Source organism: Tenrec ecaudatus, chromosome 13, assembly GCF_050624435.1.
Source record: "Tenrec ecaudatus isolate mTenEca1 chromosome 13, mTenEca1.hap1, whole genome shotgun sequence".
NCBI classification, from domain to species: Eukaryota; Metazoa; Chordata; class Mammalia; order Afrosoricida; family Tenrecidae; genus Tenrec; species Tenrec ecaudatus.
This window is the reverse complement of record NC_134542.1, coordinates 67,694,147-67,717,170: the sequence shown is the minus strand read 5'-3', so window position 1 is coordinate 67,717,170 and position 23,024 is coordinate 67,694,147. Positions and strand designations below refer to the sequence as shown.

Sequence of the window (23,024 nt, the reverse complement as noted above, 5' to 3'; positions counted from 1 at the left end):
TGGTTGTTTATCACTGGGAAGCCTCACTGGCAATTAGCACCAATGAGCCAGCTTGGCCTCCTGGTTACCTTACGCATAACAGAATAAAACGTTGTCAAGTCCTGCGTTGGTATGTGTGAGTCCATTGTTGTAGCTGTTGTGTCAGTCCATCTCAGATTCGCACTGGCTGACTACTTTACAAAATCTGATGTACACTTGATCTTCCTGATTAAGTGTAAAGTAAGGACAAAGCCTCACCATCCTCGCTTCTAAGGAAGATTCTAGTGTAGCTCTTCTAAGATTGACTTGTTCATTCTTTTGGCAGTTCACAGTACATACAGTATTCTTTATCAACACCACAGTTCAATTGTTTCAATGCTTCTTGTGTTTTCATTTCCTAATTCTGGCATGCATATGAATGACTGAAAACAGTGTGGGGTTTGGGTTCAAAAGATGTCTTTGGTTAATGTTTTGAGAATGATGATGGCAACAAATGTACAAATGTGCTTGATACAATGGATGTATGTATGGATTGTGATAAGCGCTGTATGAGCCCCCAATTAAATGATTGATTAATTGGCTGATAGATAGATGATAGATAGATAGATAGATAGATAGATAGATAGATAGATAGATAGCCATCCATAAGAGGCTAAAAAAAGTTATCTTTGCTTTTTAAACTTTGAAAAAAGATTAGATTTGTGTAATGTAATATTCTAAGTTCTTGGCTGCTATTTCAATAGATGTTAGCTATTGATCCAAGTAGAATGAAATCATCGACAACTTTCTCTTTATAACACTGTTCACTGATTCGGTTGTAAGGATTTCTATTTTCTTCAAGCTCATGTAAGTGCTTCAAATCATCTCCTTTTCAACAGCCAACGTTGTATCACCTGCATAGTTTATGTTAATAAGCCTTCCTCCAATTCTGCAGCCAGCCTTCTTTATTATAGTCTTGCTTCTGAATATGGATATTACCCTGCCACCTGCTTTTTACAATTTCAACTACAGTGTCCCTTTGTTGTGTTCAAACACCTGCCTTTGACCCATACAGAGGTTCCACATGAGCACAATTGTTATTTTTCACAATGCTATTCATAATTTCTTATTATCCCCACAGTCAAATGTATTTGTGTAATCTGATAAACATCTTTCTGGTATTCTCTGCTTTGGACCAACATCTATCTGATAACAGCAATTACTTCTTTTCACATCTCTTCTGAATCCAGCATGAACTTCCTTTAGTTCATGTTGGTGTAGCGTTTCTATTTTTAAAAATTATTTTCAGCAGGATATTACTAGCATATGATATTAATGATATTGTTCAATAATTTCTGTAGTCCATTTGATCATCTTTGGATGGGTAGGAACATGGATCTCTTTCAATGAGTTTGCCAGCTGTCATACAAATATGTTAACACGGGGGACTATAAAATATATGCATTTCAAAGCATCCCATGCTTAATATTCTGCCCATTCCTGGAGCCTTGTTTTCCAGCAATGTTGTTAGTGCCAATGGTTCTAGATCATATGCCTATTTCTGAATGGTTGAACACCAACATATTCTCTTTGGTACAATGACTGTGTATATTCTTGCATCATCTTTTGCTGTGTCCTGTGTCATTCAGCTTTTTTTACTCCCAAAATACATCAATAATGGAACTCAAAACTTGAGGTTTCGCTTCAGTTCTTCAAGCTTGGTCAAAATATCAATCGTGTTTTTCCCTTTTGAGTTTCTAATTCTGATCTTTGTACATTGCATCATAATTTACCTTGCCTTCTCAAACCACTCTGTGGAATCATCTGCTCAGCTATTTTACTTCATTTTAATTACTCAGAGCTTCTTTAAGAGCAAGTTTCAGAGCAACTTCTGATTCTCCTAGATCTTTTCCTTCATATCTGTATTTTTAATGGCCTTTTACTTTTTCTATGTATGATGTCCTTAATTTGATTTTCAGGTGTGTCTAGCACTGGGAGACCTCTTAGGTAGAGATATACTACTATTTTATGCAGCAGTTAGAAACACTGAGATATGGATGGTAGAGGCAAGAGGAATCAAAGAACAAGAAATTATATAAGGCAGTACAGTCTGCCTAAAAACTTTTATCTATGAAACATAGGAGAAAGTGCTTCAAGAAGTTCCTGGAAAAATAGAATTAAAATATAATGGAATTTTTCTAAGAACTTTTTGAAGCCCCCTCATATATTGATATTGCTGTATAAGGCTCCTGAAAATGTATTGTGCTATGCTAGAAGTCAGGTAATAAACAAGGATTTTATTTTCTGCACAGCACAGAAATAATAACAAACAATTTACTGTTTTGAACATATGCAAGGAATCTACAGCATGACTTTTAGACCATACAAAGAATGTCAAACAAACGTTCCAAATGTACTCACTTTAGCTCCAACGCTGCAACTGCCAGTGCTCCCAGTGCTCCCAGTTGCAACACCTGTAAATCTAGCTTCCAATAATTCTTGCCTTCTTGGATCCAGACTATGAAGCTCATCCATTGCACCTAGTAAGAGGGGAGAAAGTATATATATGTGTGTGTATATACACACACCTGTGTGCATATACACATATGTATATAGGCATATACACAAATTATATATATATATATAATGTGGCTAGTTAAAATGTCAATGCAGTTTCTACATGAATGCTAAAGAAAGATGAAATTCAGAGTTTTGTAATACTCTAAGGTTATGTGCCTATACCCATTTCACAGGACATCTTAATCTTCAGTAGATTATGACTCTTTTCATTGCAACCCACACTGAAAAATAGTTTTCAGCTTTTGAGTTTCTAAAGGGCAAATGGAACACACACATACAAGGGGTTTCAAAAAATTCATGGAAAACTTCCATTCTCCGAGACCTTTGTAAAACCTTCCAATCTATCAATCAAAGGGGTAAGCAGCCACCTTGAGAATTTAAAAAATGACCATCCACATGTAATTTTAGTACTTAGACTAGAGCACCATTAATTCTTGATGAACTTCAATTAAACTCGTATGTCTGCTCATTTTAACTGACAAAAGGCTAGAATAGACATAAATGAGTATTTTCAAAGGGAATAGGAAGGCCGTTATCCATAATGTAGAATCATTTGGAGAACATTTCCAAATTACATTAGCCCTTTCTACATATCCTCTTTCAGCGGTTAAAAGCTTATCTACCCAATCCAAAGCCACTGTCATTGAGTGATTCCAGTGCACAGCAAGAGACTGCAAAACACTTGATGGGAACAAACAGTTTCACCTTTCTCCCAAGGAGCAGCTGGTGGTTTGGAACCACTATTCTTGCAGTTAGCAGTCCAACATACGTAGCCCACAGTGCCGCCGGGGCTCCTACAGATTTTAGAGTTTTATTGCCTTTCTTCTAATGAAAGGGATGAAAAGGACTTAAATAAATGAAATGGTGTTCTATGCTCATGGATTAGAAAACTATACAATCTAAATATTCAATACAAATTTGATCAATTTTACAGTAGTCTTATTTACACGAATAAGAAATAAAATCCACTTTATATGGAATGACAAGAAGTCCTGCCCCTTCAGAAGTTCTCCCCCTGTAACTCAAAGAACATTAAAAAGGAATACAATCTGAGTTCTTGTAGGAATATGGAAGAACACAGGAATGATGCATTTGAAATTTGGTCTCGCTAATTTTGAAAGTCCTGTGCACATCTGATAAGAGAAAACAATCTGTCTTAGAAGTAGTATAATCAGAATGTTCCTTAAAAGTGAAGCTGGAGAGATTCTGTCTCATGCACTTTGGACATGTTATCAGGAGAAACTGTACCCTGGAAAAGGACCATCATGCTTGGTAAAGTAGAGGGTCAATGAAAAAAGCAAATACCAGCAAGGAGATACGTGAACCCGGTGGCTGCAACCATGGGCTCAACACTAACAATTGTGAAGATAGTGCAAGACTAGAGGGTCTCATTATGCACACTCCCTACAGCACCTTAAAACAATAGCAAGATGCCAAAACTGCTGTTGTGATGTGGTGTAAATAAAAGAGGGCAGAATTCAAGAATAGGTTACAGAGATACAACCAAATGCCTTCAGACTTACAAGATATATCATCAAGAAATGATAATTTCATATTTTGATTATTTTTGTTTAATAAAAACTTCTAGGACTTTGTAGCAATACTTTTTTACTTACCCTTGGATAATCATAGACAATTTCCAAACTACTGACAAAGTTACAAGCATAATAACCAAGTATAATTTTTAAAAATACAAGTCTATTATTACAAAGAATAGAAATTTCTTGAGGGCAATGAAATGATATTTAATTGGGGTTTCCTACCATCAAATTGATTGAAATGCTCATCTGTTAATGTGGATCTGTAAAGAGAGTATATGTATTTCATCTTTTCACAGATCGGCACTGCCAAATACTGGTATTAAGCCACAGCTTTTTATCTTAATTAGGCATATTCATTACTTGGAAAGCAATTATAGAATATCATTATGTCTTTTTCTTGATATTTGCCTTTTAGTATGTTATTACATTGCAGATTAATCACTTCCAATTCAAGGTTAGGTAGAAGTTCCTCAATTGTACAATCAGATACACATTAAAATATATCAGACATCACACTTGCATCAGTGTCTGAGAAGCAGTGTACTTAACAGACAAATAACATATCCATGCAAATTTGTGTGAAAATGAATACTCTCACTTCTTTTATACTATGGAAAGTGTGTAAAGCAGCTTCTCATTATTTGCAGTTCAAACATTAGTTGCGAATGAAATGACTTTACTGAAGTTTCACTTATAAGCAAAAATTTGTCTTGTCATTTTAAATTAAACTCATTAGGAAACATTATCAAGTCTACCCAAACAGCTTTCAAAGTCGATCACTGTTGGGTAAGAGTGGTTGAGAGTGGTTCTTTGGAGAAAATTTTCAATCTCTGCTACAAATACAAAAAACTGCACTAAATATCACTACTAGGCAGAAAGGATGTTCTGTTCAATTTCTAACGAAAATTCATGCAGTTGATGATGGTTAAGTCCATGACAGAGAGTGAAGAGGTTCACCCTGATAGTACTGATTCAATAACATGATAGATTCAATATTTTCTGCAAAGGACATACTGAATCAGTACAATGTATAATACAGTTTACATAAAAAATAAACTGAGTATCTAATATTCTCAGACTATTAAGTGAGGCTAATTTCTCAGTCACTTCAAACTTAGCTTTTTTTTAAGTCCTTAAATAAATGAGTAACAATATCAGTAGCATCTGTTGATTTAAGAGCCAAGGAACACCATTCAATATCATTTGCCTTTTTTCAGTTGACTATAGATATTGCTTCTAGTATTACTAATATTCTTAAATCTTAACCTTTCTTACCAAATTCTTAATTTCTTAACCTTAATTCTTAAATTCTTAACCTTTCTTACCAAAAGGTTAATAGTCTTAAACAAGTTTATTTTCTCTGTATATGTTTGGTTTTTTGGTTTGTTTGTTTAATAAACCATTTCTTGGGGGTTCATACAACTCTTATCATAATCCATACGTACATCCATTGTGTCAAGCACATTTGTACATTTATTGCCATCATCATTCAAAAAACATTTTCTATCTTTCTACTTGAGCCCTTGGTATCAGCTCATTTTTTCCCTTCCTCCCCGATCCTCCCTCCTCATGAGCCCTTGATAATTTGTAAATTATTATTTTTCCATGTCATACATTGTACAATGTCTCCCTTCACCCACTTTTCTGTTGTCCATTCCCCAGGGAGGGGGGGTTATATGTAGATCATTGTGATTGGTTCCTTCTTTCTCGCCCACCTTCCCCTTACCCTCGGGGTATCTCTACTCTCATTGTTGGTCCTGAGGGGTTTATCTGTCCTGGATTCCCTGTGCTTCCAGCTCTTCTCTGTACATCCTCTTGTCTAGCTAGATTTGTATGGTAGTATTGGGACCATGATAGTGGAAGGGAGGAAGCATTAGAGAACTAGAGGAAAGTTGTAATGTTTCATTGGTGCTATACTGCACCCTGACTGGCTGGTCTCCTCCCACGACCCTCCTGTAAGGGGATTCCAGTTGCCTACAGATGGACTTTGGGTCTCCACTCCACACTCCCCCTCATTCACAATGATAGGAATTTTTGTTCTGGGTCATTGATGTCCGATACCTGATCCTATCAACACCGCATAACTGCACAGGCTGGTATGCTCCTTCCATGTGGGCTTTGTTGCTTCTCAGCTTGATGACCGCTTGTTTATCTTCAAGTCTTTAACACCCCAGACACTGTATCTTTTGATAGGCGGGCACCATCAGCTTTCTTCACCACATTTGCTTATGCACCCGCTTTGTCTTCAGCGATCGTGTTGGGAAGATAAGCATCATAGAATGCCAATTTAATAGAACAAGGTGTTCTTGCATTGAGGGAGTACTTGAGTCGAGGACCAATGTCCATTTGCTACCTTAATACTAAACCTATAAATATATGCACATAGATCTGTTTCCCCATGTGTTTGGGTTTTTTTTTATCTACTGCACTCAAACACGGTTATTTTGCTAATAGTCTTATTTTGTTTTTATGAAGAAATTAAGCTGTGATAAAGTTCTAATTTTTTCTGCTATTTTCCTGAGAGTTGGGAATATTGTGGCAAGTGTTTAGTCTATAATGTTGATGTGCATTATATTATTTTACTCCATCGATGCTATATAACTAACAAAATAATTCACTCTACTGCATCTAAGAAACATGGCATTCAAAATCCACTATTTCTCCTTCTATTTTGACATGACATAATGCACTGGTAATGACAAAACTAAAATAAAATGTTGCAGATTGACAATTCATGTGGCACTCAAAAGTGCTGTCCAGTCGCACTGAAATCTGTAGTGAATCTCAGCAGAGGTATAAAGTGGCAAGCATATTATATAGGGCCTCTGTCACAACTATTCAACCCTGCAGTTGTAGAAAAATAGCAGCTGATTCTGTTCCAATAAAATTGTATTTATTTGAAATTTAAATTTCACGTCACAAAATTATTCTCCTTTGGATTGTTTTTAACTATATAAAAACATAAAAAAAATTCAAAACTCACAGGCCAAGCAAAAAATAGTTTGCTGACTCCTGATTCTAGGACATATTTCAGAGATTTCAATCTTTTAAGAAATCAAACGGTAACTTTTGATACTTATACAAAAATTACAAGAAGCAAAATTTTCTGAAAAGTAATTGCCTCATAATCCATTACGCAAAAATGCTTGTCATTTTGAAAGAAATTATAAATGCCAGTATATTTTATCATTACTAAGGAATATCTCATTTAATCATATTGCTGTTCTACTATTCTTTGCTAAAATATGTAACTATATGCTCAAAACTTCACACAAAATATTTAACACGTAATGTTACTACCTAAATCAGAGTCAAGCACACAATCTTTTTTTTTTTCAAGCACACAATCTTAATACTAAGAAGGTCTTGAGAAAATAAAAGAATAATTTGAGCTGGAAGAGCAGTTTTCATGCCCTCTTCTATCTCTCCCTGTCTTTCTCCCTTCCTCCCTCTTTCTCTCACACGTTGTTAAATGACTCGTCAGCCCCAACTCAGCGAGCCCATGTACCATAGAACAAAACTCATTGCACCGCTGTGCACTGCCGTCACAATTGCTATGCTTGATTCCATTGTCGCAGCCACTGTGTGGATCCATTTCCTTGAGGATTTCTCTCCTTTCCACTGATCCTCTATTTTACAAAGCACAATGTCCATGTCCACGGACTGGTCTCTCTTGCCTGAACATCATATCCAAAGTATAGCTGACAAAGTCTTGCCATCCACATTTCTAAAGAGCATTCCATTATTCCTCTAAAGAGATTGATTTGTTTGTTCTGAAAGTCCATGGTACAGTCAATATTATTAACCAACACCATAATTCAAATATATCATTTCTTTCACATGCACATATATAAACATCACAGAATGATCAAGTGTACCTTAATCCTCCAAGTGATATCCCTGAGCTTTAACAAATAAAAGAAGTAGCCTCCCAAGGTGGTAAATGTAAAAAGGTGTACCTATTTGAATCGTTTATTAGTTCTGAAAAGTCAGTATAACTGTATAGTTAATACTACATACTACCTTTTTAAACTAAAATAACTTTTTTCATACCATTTCTAAATGACCTTAAGCCTTCACCTTGCTTTAAAATCAAACAGAATCAAAACATTTAGAAAATATATTTTCAAATGCTTAATAACCCCAAACCAAACCTACCACCAATGAATTAATTCCAACTCATAGCGACTCATAGAATGGTCTCATAGCATTTCCAAGATTGTAATCTTCATAACATTAGAATCACAGTGCTCTTCAATGGAACAGCTGATGGGTTCAAATGACTGGCAATCTACTTAGCAGGTGGCTGCTTTAACCACTGTGCCCATAGGGTTCAAAAAGTGTTAATTACAATAAGATACCCTACCTCTTCTTACCAGCACTAGGAAAAAATTGGTCACTAAATCCTTTCTACTAATAGTAGATAGAATTTGAACCATTAGAATAATTTTCATGAACTCCTATCTCTCCTCTCTCTAATTGTGTGAAGAGGACATGGGAATACTGCATGATTTAAAATCAGGAAAGGTTGTGTTCTCTTGCCATACTTATAAAATCTGTATGTTGAGCAAATCATCAGAGAAACGAGATTATATAAAGAACACAGCATCAGAATTGGAATATGCCTTAACAGTGACACGACCTTGCTTGTTAAAAGGGAGGACTTGAACCGTTGCTGATAAAGATCAAGGATTGCCGCCTTAAATATGAGTTACAACTCAATGTAAAGAAACTCAAAATCCTCGAAACTGGTTCAAAGGGTAACATCTCCATGTTACATGGAGAGAAGAGTGAAGTTGCGTAATCAATGTCCATGAAAGCAGTAGGTAAGAAAGAAATCAAAAGATGAGTTGCATTGGGTAAATATGCATTTTAAATATGCATTTTAAATCTCTTTAAAATGTTGAAAAACAGAAAGGTTACTTTGAGAAAGAAGGTGTGCCTGACCCAAGCCATGGCATTTTCAAATGCCCAACATGCATGTGAAAGTTGGACAGCAAACAAGGAAGACCAAATAAGAAACAATGCATTGGATTCTGGTGCTAGTGAAGAATAGTGAAGTTATCAGAGACTGTCAACGATCTGTCTTAGAGGAAGTTCAGCCCGATGCTCGGTGAAGAGAAGGACGGGGAGACTTTGAACACATTGTCGGGAGAAACCAGTCCCTCAACAAGACGGACGGACACAGGTCTCAACAATAGGTCCAAACATACGAACAACTGTCAGGATGGAACAAGCCAGGCAGTGTTTCATGCTGCGGTACATAGGGTCTACATGAATAGATATACATATCATTACATTTAAAACTTCACGAAGCCTTAAAATATTTTAAGTCCATCTAGAGACTGCAGCAGCTACTGTTCATAGTATTATTATAAGCTGATATGTAGAGGACATTTAAGGTTTTTCTTGTAATTCTTTCCATGTTATCTAGTAAGGCACCTAATCCTTTGATCAAAACCCAAAACATCATTATAGAGTTAAGTAAGAAAATTTTCAACAAAGTATCCCAATAAGTCACTCTTTGCACTAGTTTTTAATGTATTTGAAAGTATAAAAAGAAAATTTAAATCTATAATGTTTATACTTATTCTTGTCTTCTGGCATCCATTTCAAATGTGGTGTGGTATGGTTAGCTTAGCCAGGGGTCCTCAAACTTTTTAAACACGGAGTCAGTTCACTGTCTCTCAGACCTGCTGGAGGGCTGGACTATAGTTTAAAAAAAACAAACTATGAACAAATTGCTATGCATACTGCACATATCTTATTTTGAAGTAAAAAACAAAACAGGGTAAAAACACCCGGTGGCCTGGATAAAGATATCCTCGGTGGGCCGCATGTGGCCCGTGGGCCAAAGTTTGAGGACCCCTGGACTAAGGTTAAGGGAGGCTAGGCTAGGCTAGATTAGGTGAAGTGCTGTCAAGTTGGTTCCAACTCAGTGATTCTGTGACCAAGAAAACAAAACATTGCCAGGTCCTGTGCCATCCTCACAATTGTTACATGTGAGTTCACTGTTGCAGCCACTATGTCAATCCATGCCCTTGACAGACTTCCTCTTTTTGTGGACTCTACCTTACCAAGCATGATTGCTTTCTTCCTTTTCCAGAGGTGGATCGCTCTTGATAAAATGTCGAACATGTGTGAGATAAAGTCTAGGCAGCTTCGCTTCTAAGGGACACTCTGGGTGTACTTTTTCCAAGACACGTTTATTTGAAAGTCCATGATATTTTCTTTCTTTTTTTTTACAGATTTATTGACACTTCATTCACATATCAAATAACTCAACAGTTCAATTATTTCAAGAAGACTTGTACAATCATTACCATAATCAATTTTAGAACATTTTGTGTAATTTTCCTTCATTGTGGCAAAGATATACCCAACTGAAACAAACAACAACAAAAAAAACAGATTCATGAGGTAGGGGGCAGTAGGGAGGGAGGGGAAAATAAGGAGCTGATATCAATGGCTAAAGTAGAAAGCAAATGTTTTGAGAATGACAGCGGCAACAAATGTACTCGACATAATGGATGTATGTGTGGATTGTGATACAAATTGTACGAGCCCCCAATAAAATGATTTCAAAAAAAGGAAGAAAATAATAGTAATATAAAGATAAAAATAAAGAGCAAGAGAGAAAAGACCAACAATATTGAAAAAAACAGAGAAGAAATTTTTGTCGTGGGATAAGAGAGAAATATTTCAGCCTAGAGCAAATTCAGGTTGGGTCAAGAGGGAGGTCAACTGACCAAGTATCATATTATACCATGGTCAGATCCATCATAATTGTTTACAATAATCTATGTCTAGTAAAGCTGTTGAAGTCCCTCAGCTGTGGCTAGTGGAGATCTGCCAGAGGTTTAATCTGACTAGACAGTTACTCTGCAGGTGGATTTTGGGCTCCCACTGTCCTCCACAGCCTTCACCATCGCCGTAATTCACAGGCATCAATTCTTATACAGGCTTCCTATTCACTGGCCAGCTTTCCTATGCATATTCAAATACCCTGAGCTTGGGACAGGTGCCCTTAGATCGCAAAGTGACATCCTTGCTATTAAAAGTTTTCAAGAAATCCTATACAGAGTGGGGAGCAGGGAGGAAGGGGGGAAAATGAGGAGCTGGTGCCAGGGGCTAAGTGGAGAGCAAATGTTTTGAGAATGATGAGGGCAACGAGTGTACAAATGTGCTTTACATAATTGATATAGGTGTCGATTGTGGTAAGAGTTGTATGAGCCTCCAATAAAATGATTTAAAAAAAGAAAGAAATCCTGAACAGCAGATTAACCCAATATAATGCATCTTTTGATTTCTTGACTGCCGTTTCTATGAGCATTGATTGTGGATGTAAAATGAAATTCTTGACCATTTCAATCTTTTCTCCATTTATCATGCTATTTGTCCAACTGTGAGAATTTGTTTGTTTTTTAACATTGAAGTGCAATCCACACTGAAGTCTACAGTTCTTGATCTTCATCAGCAAATATTTCAAAGTCCTTCTCACTTTCAAACAGGGTTATATCATTTGCACTCACAAGTTGTTATTAAGTCTTCCTCTAGTCTTTATACTCCATTCTTCTTCATGTAGTCCAGCTTTGTAGATATCTGTTCAGCAGATATACTCAACATGTATGACAGGGCACACACCTTTCCTGATTTTAAATCATGCAGTATGCCTTTGTGCTGTTGGAACATTGTCTCATACTCCAAGGTTCAACGTGAGCACAATGAAGTGTTTTCAAATTCCCATTCTTCTCAATATCGTCTCGAGCAGCAGTTCTCATCCTGTGGGGGTCGCAACTCCTTTGGGGGTTGAATGACCCTTTCACAGGGGTCGCCCGATTCCTAACAGTAGCAAAATTACAGTTATGAAGTAGCAACTAAATTTTATGGTTGGGAGGTCACCACAACATAAGGAAGTGTACTAAAGGATCACAGCATTAGGATGGTTGAAAATCACTGATGGAGAGTTAGTTAGGGTCCACACGCTCAAATGCCTTTGCGCGGTCAATACACACAAATAAACATCTCTCTGGTGTTCTCTTTCAGCCAAGATTTTTCTGTTGTCAGCCGTGAGACTCCTTAGTTTGACATCCTCTTCTGAATCCAGTTTTAATTTCTAACAGCTCCCTGTTGTACCGCTGCAACCATTTTTAATGATCATTAACACAATTTTACTTGCATCTAGTATTAATGATCCTGGTTTGACAATTTCTTCATTCTTTTGGACCACCTTTCTTTGAAAAGAGCACAAATATGGGATCTCTTACAATCTGTTATTTCTTGACACAGACAAGTGTTTCCACTGCTTCATCAGCTTGCTGAAACATTTCCATTAGTATTCCGTCAATTCCTAGAGTCGTGTTTTTAGCTAATGCCTTCAGTGTATCTTGGATTTCTTCCCTCAGTACCACTGATCCTATAATAACTCCTGAAAAGGTTGATTATTTGGTACTGTGATTCTGTGCATTCCTTCCATCATCTTTGGATGCTTCCTGCATCATTCAATATTTTGCCCATAGAATCAATCCTTTCAATATGGCAACTCAATTCAATTCTTAATTTTTTTCTTCAGTTCTTTCAGATTGAGCTTTGTTAAACATGTTCTTTCTTTTTAGCTTCAGGTCTTTGCATATTTCTTTATAGTAATCTACTTTGCTTTGTCAAACTGTCCTTTCTATTAAGCTCCAGGGCCATGTAAAATATAAACATGGATCTCTTCTTGTATTTTAATCTGTTTCACAAAACTATTTTTGAGTCATGTACCGTATATACTCAAGTATAAATTGACCTTATTATCAGCCAACCTACCTAATTTTACCACAATAACTGCATCAAAAATGTGCTGAAAAACTCAGCTTATACACAAATATATACGGCATACATATCCACATAAAGGGGTACCCAAAATAAACCGTAATTTTCCCCCAAAGCTATGTATTTAAAATTTTGTTTACAAAACAACCTATCACCTTCAAAGTACGCTCCATTACACACACTACATTTGTCAAATTGGCAATTCCATTGTTAGAAACATTCTTCAAACTCATCTGTTTGGATGGCTGAAGCACCTCCCTCTTTTTTTCTTTGCCCTCTTCTATGTCATCAAACCGCTGTCCTTTCATGTCCCTCTGCACGATGGAAATAAAAATGTTCCACGAAGTGAGGTCAGTGATTAAGGTTCGTAGGGCAAGAGAAGCCTGCTGTTTTTACCCAAAATTGGCGCACTGAGATGGCTGCATAAGTAGGTGCATCGTTGTGGTGGCAAAGGCAGCCCCGTCTGCCACAAATCAGGCCTTTGTGTCACAGTTAGCACTATCTTTTCAGAACCTCTTCAATAGAAGGCTTGATTAATAATCTGACCTGGCGGAATGAATTCCAGATACACTAGAGTTGACATTTTCATCAACATGTTCCGGAAGTTGACTGATGTTCAGAACAAAGTTTTGTCATCAATCAACAATTGACCTTGAATGAAAAGAGAAAACCACTTGTACACTTGCACTGCCCCCACAGTGCTGTCCTTTTAAGCTGTGTTCAACATCACAACAGTTTCTGCGGCATTTTTCCGGATCAGGAAACAAAATTTCAGAGCCGCACGCTGGTTTCTTAAATCAGCCAACACAAAAAAACAACATTCTAGCGAAACTGCTTTCACAAAAAAATTTACTGTGACTAGCGAAAACCTTCCTAGGTGATGCCACTGGGTCTACTAATTAGGAGTGAGTTGTTTGATGCTTACCTAACAGGAAAAATGCATACTACGAAAGCTCCACTCTGCCTAGAGCAATTCTGGGGCTTTTTGGGGTACACCTTCATCTCATCCGAACTACTTAACAAAAAATGAGAAGAGTAAGGCAGAGAAAAGAATCCCAGAATCTATGTGGTAAAGAGAAGATGGGTCTGATCTAGAATCACTTTTAATCAAAGTAATAATGCCTTGCCATATACCTTTAAGTTACTGCTCATTTTAAAAACTTTTCTTAAAATAATTACAGCAAGGGATTCGGAAATTCTGAGACCTAATTATTCGTGTAAAAGGTACAGTCTGGAGTTTTGGTTTATGCTTCTCTATTCTCATGACCTTAGGCAGTGAGAATAACTTACATTTCCTTTTTATTCTTATTCCAGCCCAACCCACTGTCATAGAGTGGGCTCTACCTCACGGGGACACTGTAAGAGAACAGAACTGTCCCGTATGTAGGCTTACCAAGACTTTACCCTTTATGTGAACTACCACCCCTTTATCCTAGAGCTTAACTAGTAGTTTCAAACTACCAACCTTTTGGTTGGCAATTAAATGCTCAACCACTGGATCACTCCGGCTCATTTGTTATTCTTATTAATAAAGTTTAACAACTAATTTTTCTTAAATATAAAATAAACAGCAATACAGTTGTGTAAACTGAGGCAAATTCCATAACTTTTCCATGTTTCGCTTCTTTATATGTAAAATGGAGTAAAAAAAAATTATGTGAAGAGCTCAGAATTAAACTTGTCTCTTAAGGAAGAAAACTTTAAAAAAAGGAAAAACGCTTTAGGGATTTTTATTGTCTTTTTTTTTTTTTATGTTTCTCAGGGAAAACACTAAAGAATAGTCAGAACTAGCATTTTCACCAGGCACCTTTCCTAATAACATGGTTCAACTGTACATGTAGGAGGAGGAAGAGGGGAGAAAATGGAAAGTCTGGAGTAAGAGGATATAGAGAAATTATAATACAATTGCTACAGATAAAGAAAACAAACTCCAAAAAAGCAAAAAGTCACAACTCCCAAAAGCTATAAATACTCAGAATTGGCAGCACCCCCCTACCAAAAAAACTCTCTCCTGACCTGTACCGCAGCAGACTGAATGCCCAAAAAACTGTGCAAAAGAGTTTAGAAAACCAATATATAATACAAGTAAATACACAAAACAGGAAACTCCAGGTAACTATTTTGGATTGTGAACAAAGATAAATTTAATGTTCAATCTGATAAAATAATCATTTGAGGGGGAAGATAAAACAAAACTCTCTCAAAACATTCAATAAATGTGAGTATATTTGTAAGCTAAAACATAAATGCTCAATAAATATTAGCATATATATTGCTTCCAGTGTTCTCCCTAGAATTAAAAATCCCTGAAGGCAGAATAGCATATCCTTTCAATGCCTAATTTCTTTATATTAAGGTAGTAGTACTAAAGTTCCTCTTCCTCTAGCCTCAGATATGTCATGATTAGCCTTTTTAAAACTCAGTTATCTTACTCTGTGTGTTATGCATATACATTACATACTTATTCCTCACCCATCAGTTGTTCAACTGTTCATTCCTAGGCATTTTATGTATTACAACAGTAACAAATCTGCTATCGTGCATTTTGTGTGTTAACAGAAATGAATGCTGAGGTGTATGAGGCAAATGCAAGACTGACAGGTATGGTTTGTATAATTGGATGGTATAGTTTAAATGTGAATTTGGTTGGACTGTGATTGTCAGTGGATTGGTAGGTACAATGAAAACTGATGATTATGAAATTATATAGCCACCCTTGATTTTATGATGTTATGGTCATCTTTCATTTTCACTTTATGTCAATTTTCACATAATGACTTGTTGGTCTTTGGAACTTAACCACGTAGACAATTGAGGAGTAGGTATTATAAACCAAACTAAACTCTCTGCCAACAAGTTAATGTCAACACACAGCAACCCTATAGGGCAGGGCGAAACTGCCACTTTGTGTTTCTGACACTGTAACCTCATGGGAATAGAAAGCTCTTTCTTATTACTGGGTTTTGGTGATTTCAACTGCCAACTTTGTGGATCACAGACAAACTTTTAACCACTAAGCCACCAGGGTTCCTCCAGTAGCTAAAATACACAAGTGCATACACACACATTAATATTAATATGGAGCCTATATTTGTAAGATAATGAAATTTAGAAGCTATAGACACTCAATTAAGCATCCCTACCTCCAAAGAATGGTCTAGAAGGTGTGGATGGATGCGCACATGGATTTGAAAGAAATGGAGCATATAAGCATAGGGAGGTGAACTTTAGGAACGCTCCAAAATAATAATGTGGTAAACTTGACCTAATAATTACCTTCGCTTCAGTATTAGAAAGTCAGAAAATGCTCTAACTGCTTAAGTTACTAACTATATAAGAATCTATTTTAGAGTCGTGCCCTTACTCCATTATTAATGTAATACACTTATTTTAATACAAAAATATTACAGTGAAAAGTTCCAACATTTCCTTGTTCCATAAAATCCTACACCTTAGGGTAAAGCAGCCATTTTATCTGAAGTTAAAAAGATAGCAATTATTTACTGTTTCACAGTTTTCCTTTTCTTGGCCTATCTTAACCCAATAATGCAGGTTAGGAAAAGGGTTACAGAACAGTGTATATTTTTACATTCAATCTGCAGCAGAGAAATTTATCTCTGACCAGGAGAGGAAGCTCTATATGTATTATACCACATATACTCGAGTATAAGCCAACCCGAATATCAGCTGAGGCACCTAATTTTACCACAAAAACTGAACTAGAAATCTGATGAAAAGCTCAGCTTATACACAAGTATACACAGTATGTAGGAAGTCCAAAAATGAATACTATCCACATATATAAGTACAACCTAAAACAATGTATCACAATAAACAAGGGTCAAATATTCTAAATGTTTACATAGAGCTTTCAATGTAAGTATTATTTCATAAACATCATCTCTAGTCATGTCCATACAACTCCTAAAATAGATTTCTGTGGACATTTATTGCAGCACTATAGCTTTATGGTTGAGAGCACGGTGGTGGTACGATGCCTGCATTTAAACCCCAGCTCAGCTACTTACTGTCCAAGTGCCCTTACAGCAGGTTACTTGATTTGTAAATTCTAGTAAAAATAGAACCTAACTCACACAGGTTATGTGAATTAAATGTGATATGTATAAACCTTTGGCAAATCCATAGTACATATGCTTTTGATGTCTCTACTATTGTACCACTCACTCAGTCACTGAGTGCATTCTGACTCCTAGCAACCCAATGAGACTGTCCTTGTGAATTTGAGACTGTAACTCTTATGGGAGCAGAAAGTACTAATGGTATAATGTATTATTCATTAGACTGCTAACCAAAAGGTCAGCCGTTCGAAACTAGTTGCAGGAGTTCAGACGAATGAGTTCAGTTATATGCCCATTGGAGTCCACATGGCACTGCAGGATAAGTATTGGGACTGCTAACTGCCAAAGTTGATGATTCAAAAACACCATTTTGCAGGAGAAAGATAAACCTGTTTGCTCCATTAAAGATGGACAGTCTTGAAAACCCAAAAGAGCAGTCCTATATTGTCCTATAAGGTTCTATGAGTTGGAATCCACTCAATGGAAATGAGTATTTAAGACTAGGTCATTAGGCAAAATGGAAAAGAAGAGGTGACATCAAATCATAAAATGAAGAATGATTGCATCATTATATAGCTGTTAAATCCTAATTTTACATAATTGCCAAACTTCATTGTTGCATAACTACCAATCCATTGAGAATCATGGCACAACCCAAATGGCACATAAACCGAACCATGATCATGGTCAAAATTATTATCTCAATGATCACTACTCCCCTATGTACCTCATTGATACACAACATAGTAAGAAAGTAAGTTTCTTACTATTGTCATTAATATAAATGTCAGTAAGGAGTAGAGATGTAAGGAGTAGTAGGTATATTAAGTTCCAGAAAATAAGCAAATTACACACCAAGAAAGTAGTGAGAAAAGAAAGCAACATAAGGATAATAGCAAGCAGATTACTCTAATTTAGTCACTTGGTTTCTACTTTTAGAGAGGAAAGTATAAGGTTTATTCACAAGACTCCCAACGAAACAAGCTATTCTACTCAGAAGTCATAACTATTCTAAATGCCCAGTAGACATGCTTAATGAAAATTAACCAGCTTGATGAAAAACTGGAAAAGAAAAATAATTAACCATCACTTCCAACTCCAAATGTTATGATTCCAGAGAAAACCAGATGTTTAGGTTATAGATATATAAACTAGCACATAAAGTTAAATCATTTTTCCTCTTAATGAAAAAACAACTCTTAACTTTAGCTAAATACCGTATATACTCAAGTATAAGCCGACCCAAATATCAGCCAAGGCACTTAATTTTACCACAAAAACGGCATAAAAAATGTGCTGAAAAACTCAGCTTATATACGAGTACACACGATATATGATATTTATTAAGTCAACTTGAACAAAAGATAAAAATTATGTTCAGTGATACAAAGAAACTAGGGACCACATTATCTTCATATATGCTTTATGTAGTAAGCTAAGACAGAATGGTAAATGTATTTATATGCCTAGTTGGTCCTCAAATTTACACTATTGCCTTCCAGCAAATCTATAAAATCATTTAAAAACTCTAATGCCCAGTATCAATTTATCTGCATGATTTTAAAAAATATGCATTTACAAAACAAAATGAGGAAAGTAAGCTATTTTACTTACGCGAAAAGTAAAGAAAAAGGCAGAATTCCCATAGTCACTACGACACAAAGATAACTAATACCATCATGCTGGTTTATTGTCAAGTCTTTTTTCTGCACAGATATTGGGGGAGAAATAAATTAAAAGTTACAATCCCCAGAACTCAAAAGCGTTTTCAACAATTCCATAAGATTCGGAAAGTTCATGATAACATTCTACTGAAGTGCTGCTAATGATGAGATAGCCATATAGCCTACACCTAGCCATTCTCCACTTGACTGTTTTCCTTGACCTACAATCCTGCATCCCAAACTCAGTTACCTGCCAATGACCTCTTCCCTCCTTTTCTTAACCAAATCAGGGTTTTACACAATCCAAAGGGGAAAAGTTACAATATATACATTCATTTAAATAAGAAGTTAAAGTCTGTTACATACCGGTAATTATGAACATTTCCATTTTTATTATTGAAACTACTTAAAAGGCTCAAGGTCAAACCAAGACCATTTTTTATTTTTGAAAAATGTTCACCAATGAAGAAAGCTGATGGTGCCCGGCTATCAAAAGAGATAGTGTCTGGGGTCTTAAAGGCTTGAAGCAAAAAAGCCCACATGGAAGAAGCACACCGGCCAGTGCGATCATGAGGTGCCAAGGGACCAGGTATAAGGCATCATGCAAAAAAAAAAAAAAAAGATATAAGTGTGTGTATGTATGTGTATATATGTGTGTGTGTGTATATATATATATATACACCATATTAAATGAAGGGGGAAGTGCAGAGTGGAGACCCAAGGCCCAAGTGTCGGCCAATGGAGATCCCCTCATAGAGGGGTTTAGGAGAGGAGATGGGTTAATTAGGGTGTGAGGTAGTATCGATGAAGAACACAGCTTTCCCCCAGATCCTGGATGCTTCCTCCCCCCAACTACCATGATCCGAATTCTACCTTGCAGGCCTGGATAGGACAGAGGCTGTACACTGGTACATATGAGGGCTGGAGGTACAGGGAATCCAGGGTGGATGATACCTTCAGGACCAAGGGTGTGAGGGACGATGCTGGGAGAGTGGAGGGTGAGTGGGTTGGAAGGGGGAACTGATTACAAGGATCCACATGTGACCTCTTCCCTGGGAGAGGGACAGCAGAGAAGGGGGGAAGGGAGACTCCGGATAGGGCAAGATATGACAAAATAACGAGGTATAAATTGCCAGGGGCACATGAGGGAGGGGGGAAAGGGGAGGGAGGGGAAAAAAAAAAAGAGGACCTGATGCAAGGGGCTTGGGTGGAGAGCAAATGCTTTGAGAATGATTGGGGCAGGGAATGTATGGATGTGCTTTATACAATTGATGTATGTATATGTATGAACTGTGATAAGAATTGTATGAGCCCCAATAAATTGTTAAAAAAAAAAGTCCCAGGGATGAAAAGATGCTACTCTCTACCATCAAGCAACTCAAAGTCTTCTAGTGAGGTAAATTGCAAATTATATAGTCTTTATAATATGTTCCTTAATGGCTGACTTGAGTATAGTTAATTTTTTACTAATTTGGTACTGTTGTCAGGATGTTTTCCATAAACTAATCACAATCCTCCTTCTCCTCCAACCATCACCCTGATCCACTTCATGATTTTCTCCATCTTGACAATGACAAGTTTCCTAACAGTCACTGCCTCTCCACTCTTGCTCCCCAACCACCTGTTCTGAATGATGTTTTTAAAATCCAAATCAAATTATATCAACTTTCTGCTTAAACACCTGCAATGGTTCCTTATTTCTGAGTAAAAATCAAGGTCATCACCATGACTTAGAAGGTCCCAAATGAGATGTGCCAGCATGATTCTGCTAGTTCTTTAATACTTCCTCGCCCCCCTATCATGACCCCAGTTCTATCTTACAAATCTAGCTAGACCAGAGCAGGTACACTGGTACAAATAAGACTTGGTGTTTATCCAGGGCAGATAAACACCTCAGTAACAGTAATGAGAGTATCAATACCATGAGGGTAGGAGGAAGGTGGGGGGACAGGGGAGAAAAGGGAAGCCAAAAGCAAGGATTGACATACAACCACTACCCCCTCCCAGGGGGACAAACAAACAACAGAAACATGGGTGAAGGGAAACATCAGATGATGTGAAAATAAAAATAATTTACGAATTATCAAGGGTCCAGGAGGACGGGTGGGAAGGGAAAAAAGAGGAGCTGATACCAAAGACTCAAGTAGAAAGCAAATGTTTTGGAAATGATGATGGCAACAAATGTACAAATGTGCCTGACACAATGAATGAATGTATGGATTGCGATAACAGCTGTATGAGCCCCCAATAAAATGATTTTTTAAGTGTAAAAAAAAAGAAAAATGTTCACCAAAATAGACCTAACATTAGTGATGATAATACGGGTGGCAGTTAAAAAAACATGTTTCAGAAAAATCACATGTTGAACTAAAGTCACTGCTTATCATTTCTACATTAATAACATAATGCAGTGTAGACAGGTTTTAATTAAATGCATGTAAATTTTCTTATGTTTTCTTGACTAATAACCAAAAAGGACCTCTTAAAGCCTTTGTGTTAAAACTGATGGCTGGAGAAAAAAAAACCTGATGGCTGGTAACGCTCTGTGATAGATGCATAGGATTCACTGTAATACTCAATCATAAAATTTCAAAAATTTTACAAAACAAAGTTAACTTTACTATATTTTAAAAGGGCACTCATAAATTTCAGTATTAAGAAAGTTATCTAGCAACCAATCACTACTTTTTAGACTTTACATTAATTACTACTTTATGTTTTTCCAATGATAATGAAAGCAATTTTTCATTTTATTACATTTTCCAAACATTATTTTCATAGCTATAACATTCTGATAAATGGATATGCTGCCATTTATTTAATTATTTCCCTACCATTGGTGGCCCAAGTTAAAACTGCAATACAACATCTTTCTACCTAAAAAGTTTGACATGGATTTAAGATTTCCTTAAAAGAAATAACTCCCAAAGTATGGCAAGAAAGCATTTTGTACAAAGTAGTAGTATTTATTTCTCTCCAAACCCACCTCAGCAATCTCCATCCAGAGTTAACAGGCACCTGTGCAGAAAAGAGTTAAACCTAGCAGCCTGCTATCTTTGGAGAGATCTGCATGCGAAGTAGGCAGTAGGCTGATATCTAGAAACTGGATTTTGGTACAGGATAAGGAAGTGGGTATTCCCAAAAAGCACCTTGGATGCTGAATCCCTACTAGCTTTGTTGGGCAGAAACAATTAACAAATATTGTTGCATTTTCACTGCTGGGGAAAGGGAGGAAGAGCATATTGTTTCTCAAAAATCAACACGTGTCTTTCCTGCTATACTACATCACAGTAATACACACATGTACTACTTGAGTACAACTATATGCCAATCTCCAACAGAGGTGGGTGCTCATGGACACATCTGGCACAGTATCAGAAGCACATTCGGGCTGCCACCTCACTCCAAGTTAGAGGTTCAGAGAACACCAGCTCACTAGCAAGGCACTATAAGGCCAAAGAGTTTATTCATAGCCCCAAACTAGCAATGTCCTGCTACAGAACAGTTTGGAGAGGCCATAAGTCTGCCAAGACATACCTATACTCCATGGTTCTGAAATTCCCTGGAAAAGTAATACTGAGTTTGCTGCTGTATTCGTGAGCTGGCACAAATCCTCTTATAAGGACCACCAGGAACTGCTACTTGTCCACAGTGGTGTTATGGTGCATAGAATAGTGCCCTACTCCTAACAGGCTCTTAATAAATATGAAGGGGCTACAAAAAGTTCATGGAATAATGTAATTAAAAGACAATAGGATTTTTCCACAAACTTTCTGAAGCACACTTGCATTTGTTGAATGAATAAAATATTGTCATCCCCAAATTCTCAAATGGAAAGCATGTCTAAATATTAACATTAAATTTAACTCCTGTTCTATCAAGTAGTTCTCAGCCTCAGTTTCTTCACCCATAAAATGAAGATAACTATCTAATTTACAAGTATGAAGATTAATGCAATCTTATGTTCAGGTAAGGAGATCTGGTGGCACAATGGATAAGCACCTGACTACTAACCAGATCACCTGTGGCTTTGCAGAAGACCTGGTGAACTCACCAGTGGCTTTGCAGAAGACCTGGTGACCTGCTCCCATAAACTGCAGAGTCGGAAACCCCTATGGGGTAATAGTACTCTGTTCAGCCAGGGTAACTGAAGACTAGGAGTCAACTCCACAGCTCACATCAACAACCGACACAGGAAAACAACTCTTGGCATAGGTAGAAACTTAGTATGACAGGCTTTGTGTAGAAAATCAAGTAACTATATAAAGTTTCTTATATAGTTCAATATGTCAGTCTACCTACTAATGAAAATGAGCAAGGTAAAACATCAAACACTGTTACTTAGGAAGTACTCTAGCTTGTGTTTCTAATTATAGGTTCCAGAATGG

General features: G+C 36.8%; 1 protein-coding gene across 1 annotated transcript in view; it reads right to left on the bottom strand.

The window, feature by feature from the left end:
- The window catches only part of TLK1 (tousled like kinase 1), a 141,235-nt gene that overhangs the window by 89,019 nt on the left and 29,192 nt on the right, over positions 1 to 23,024 (bottom strand). The window contains exon 2 of the mRNA XM_075529353.1: positions 2,380 to 2,498. Coding sequence (XP_075385468.1) covers positions 2,380 to 2,498 — 119 coding nt within the window. The remainder of the gene's footprint in view (positions 1 to 2,379; positions 2,499 to 23,024) is intronic.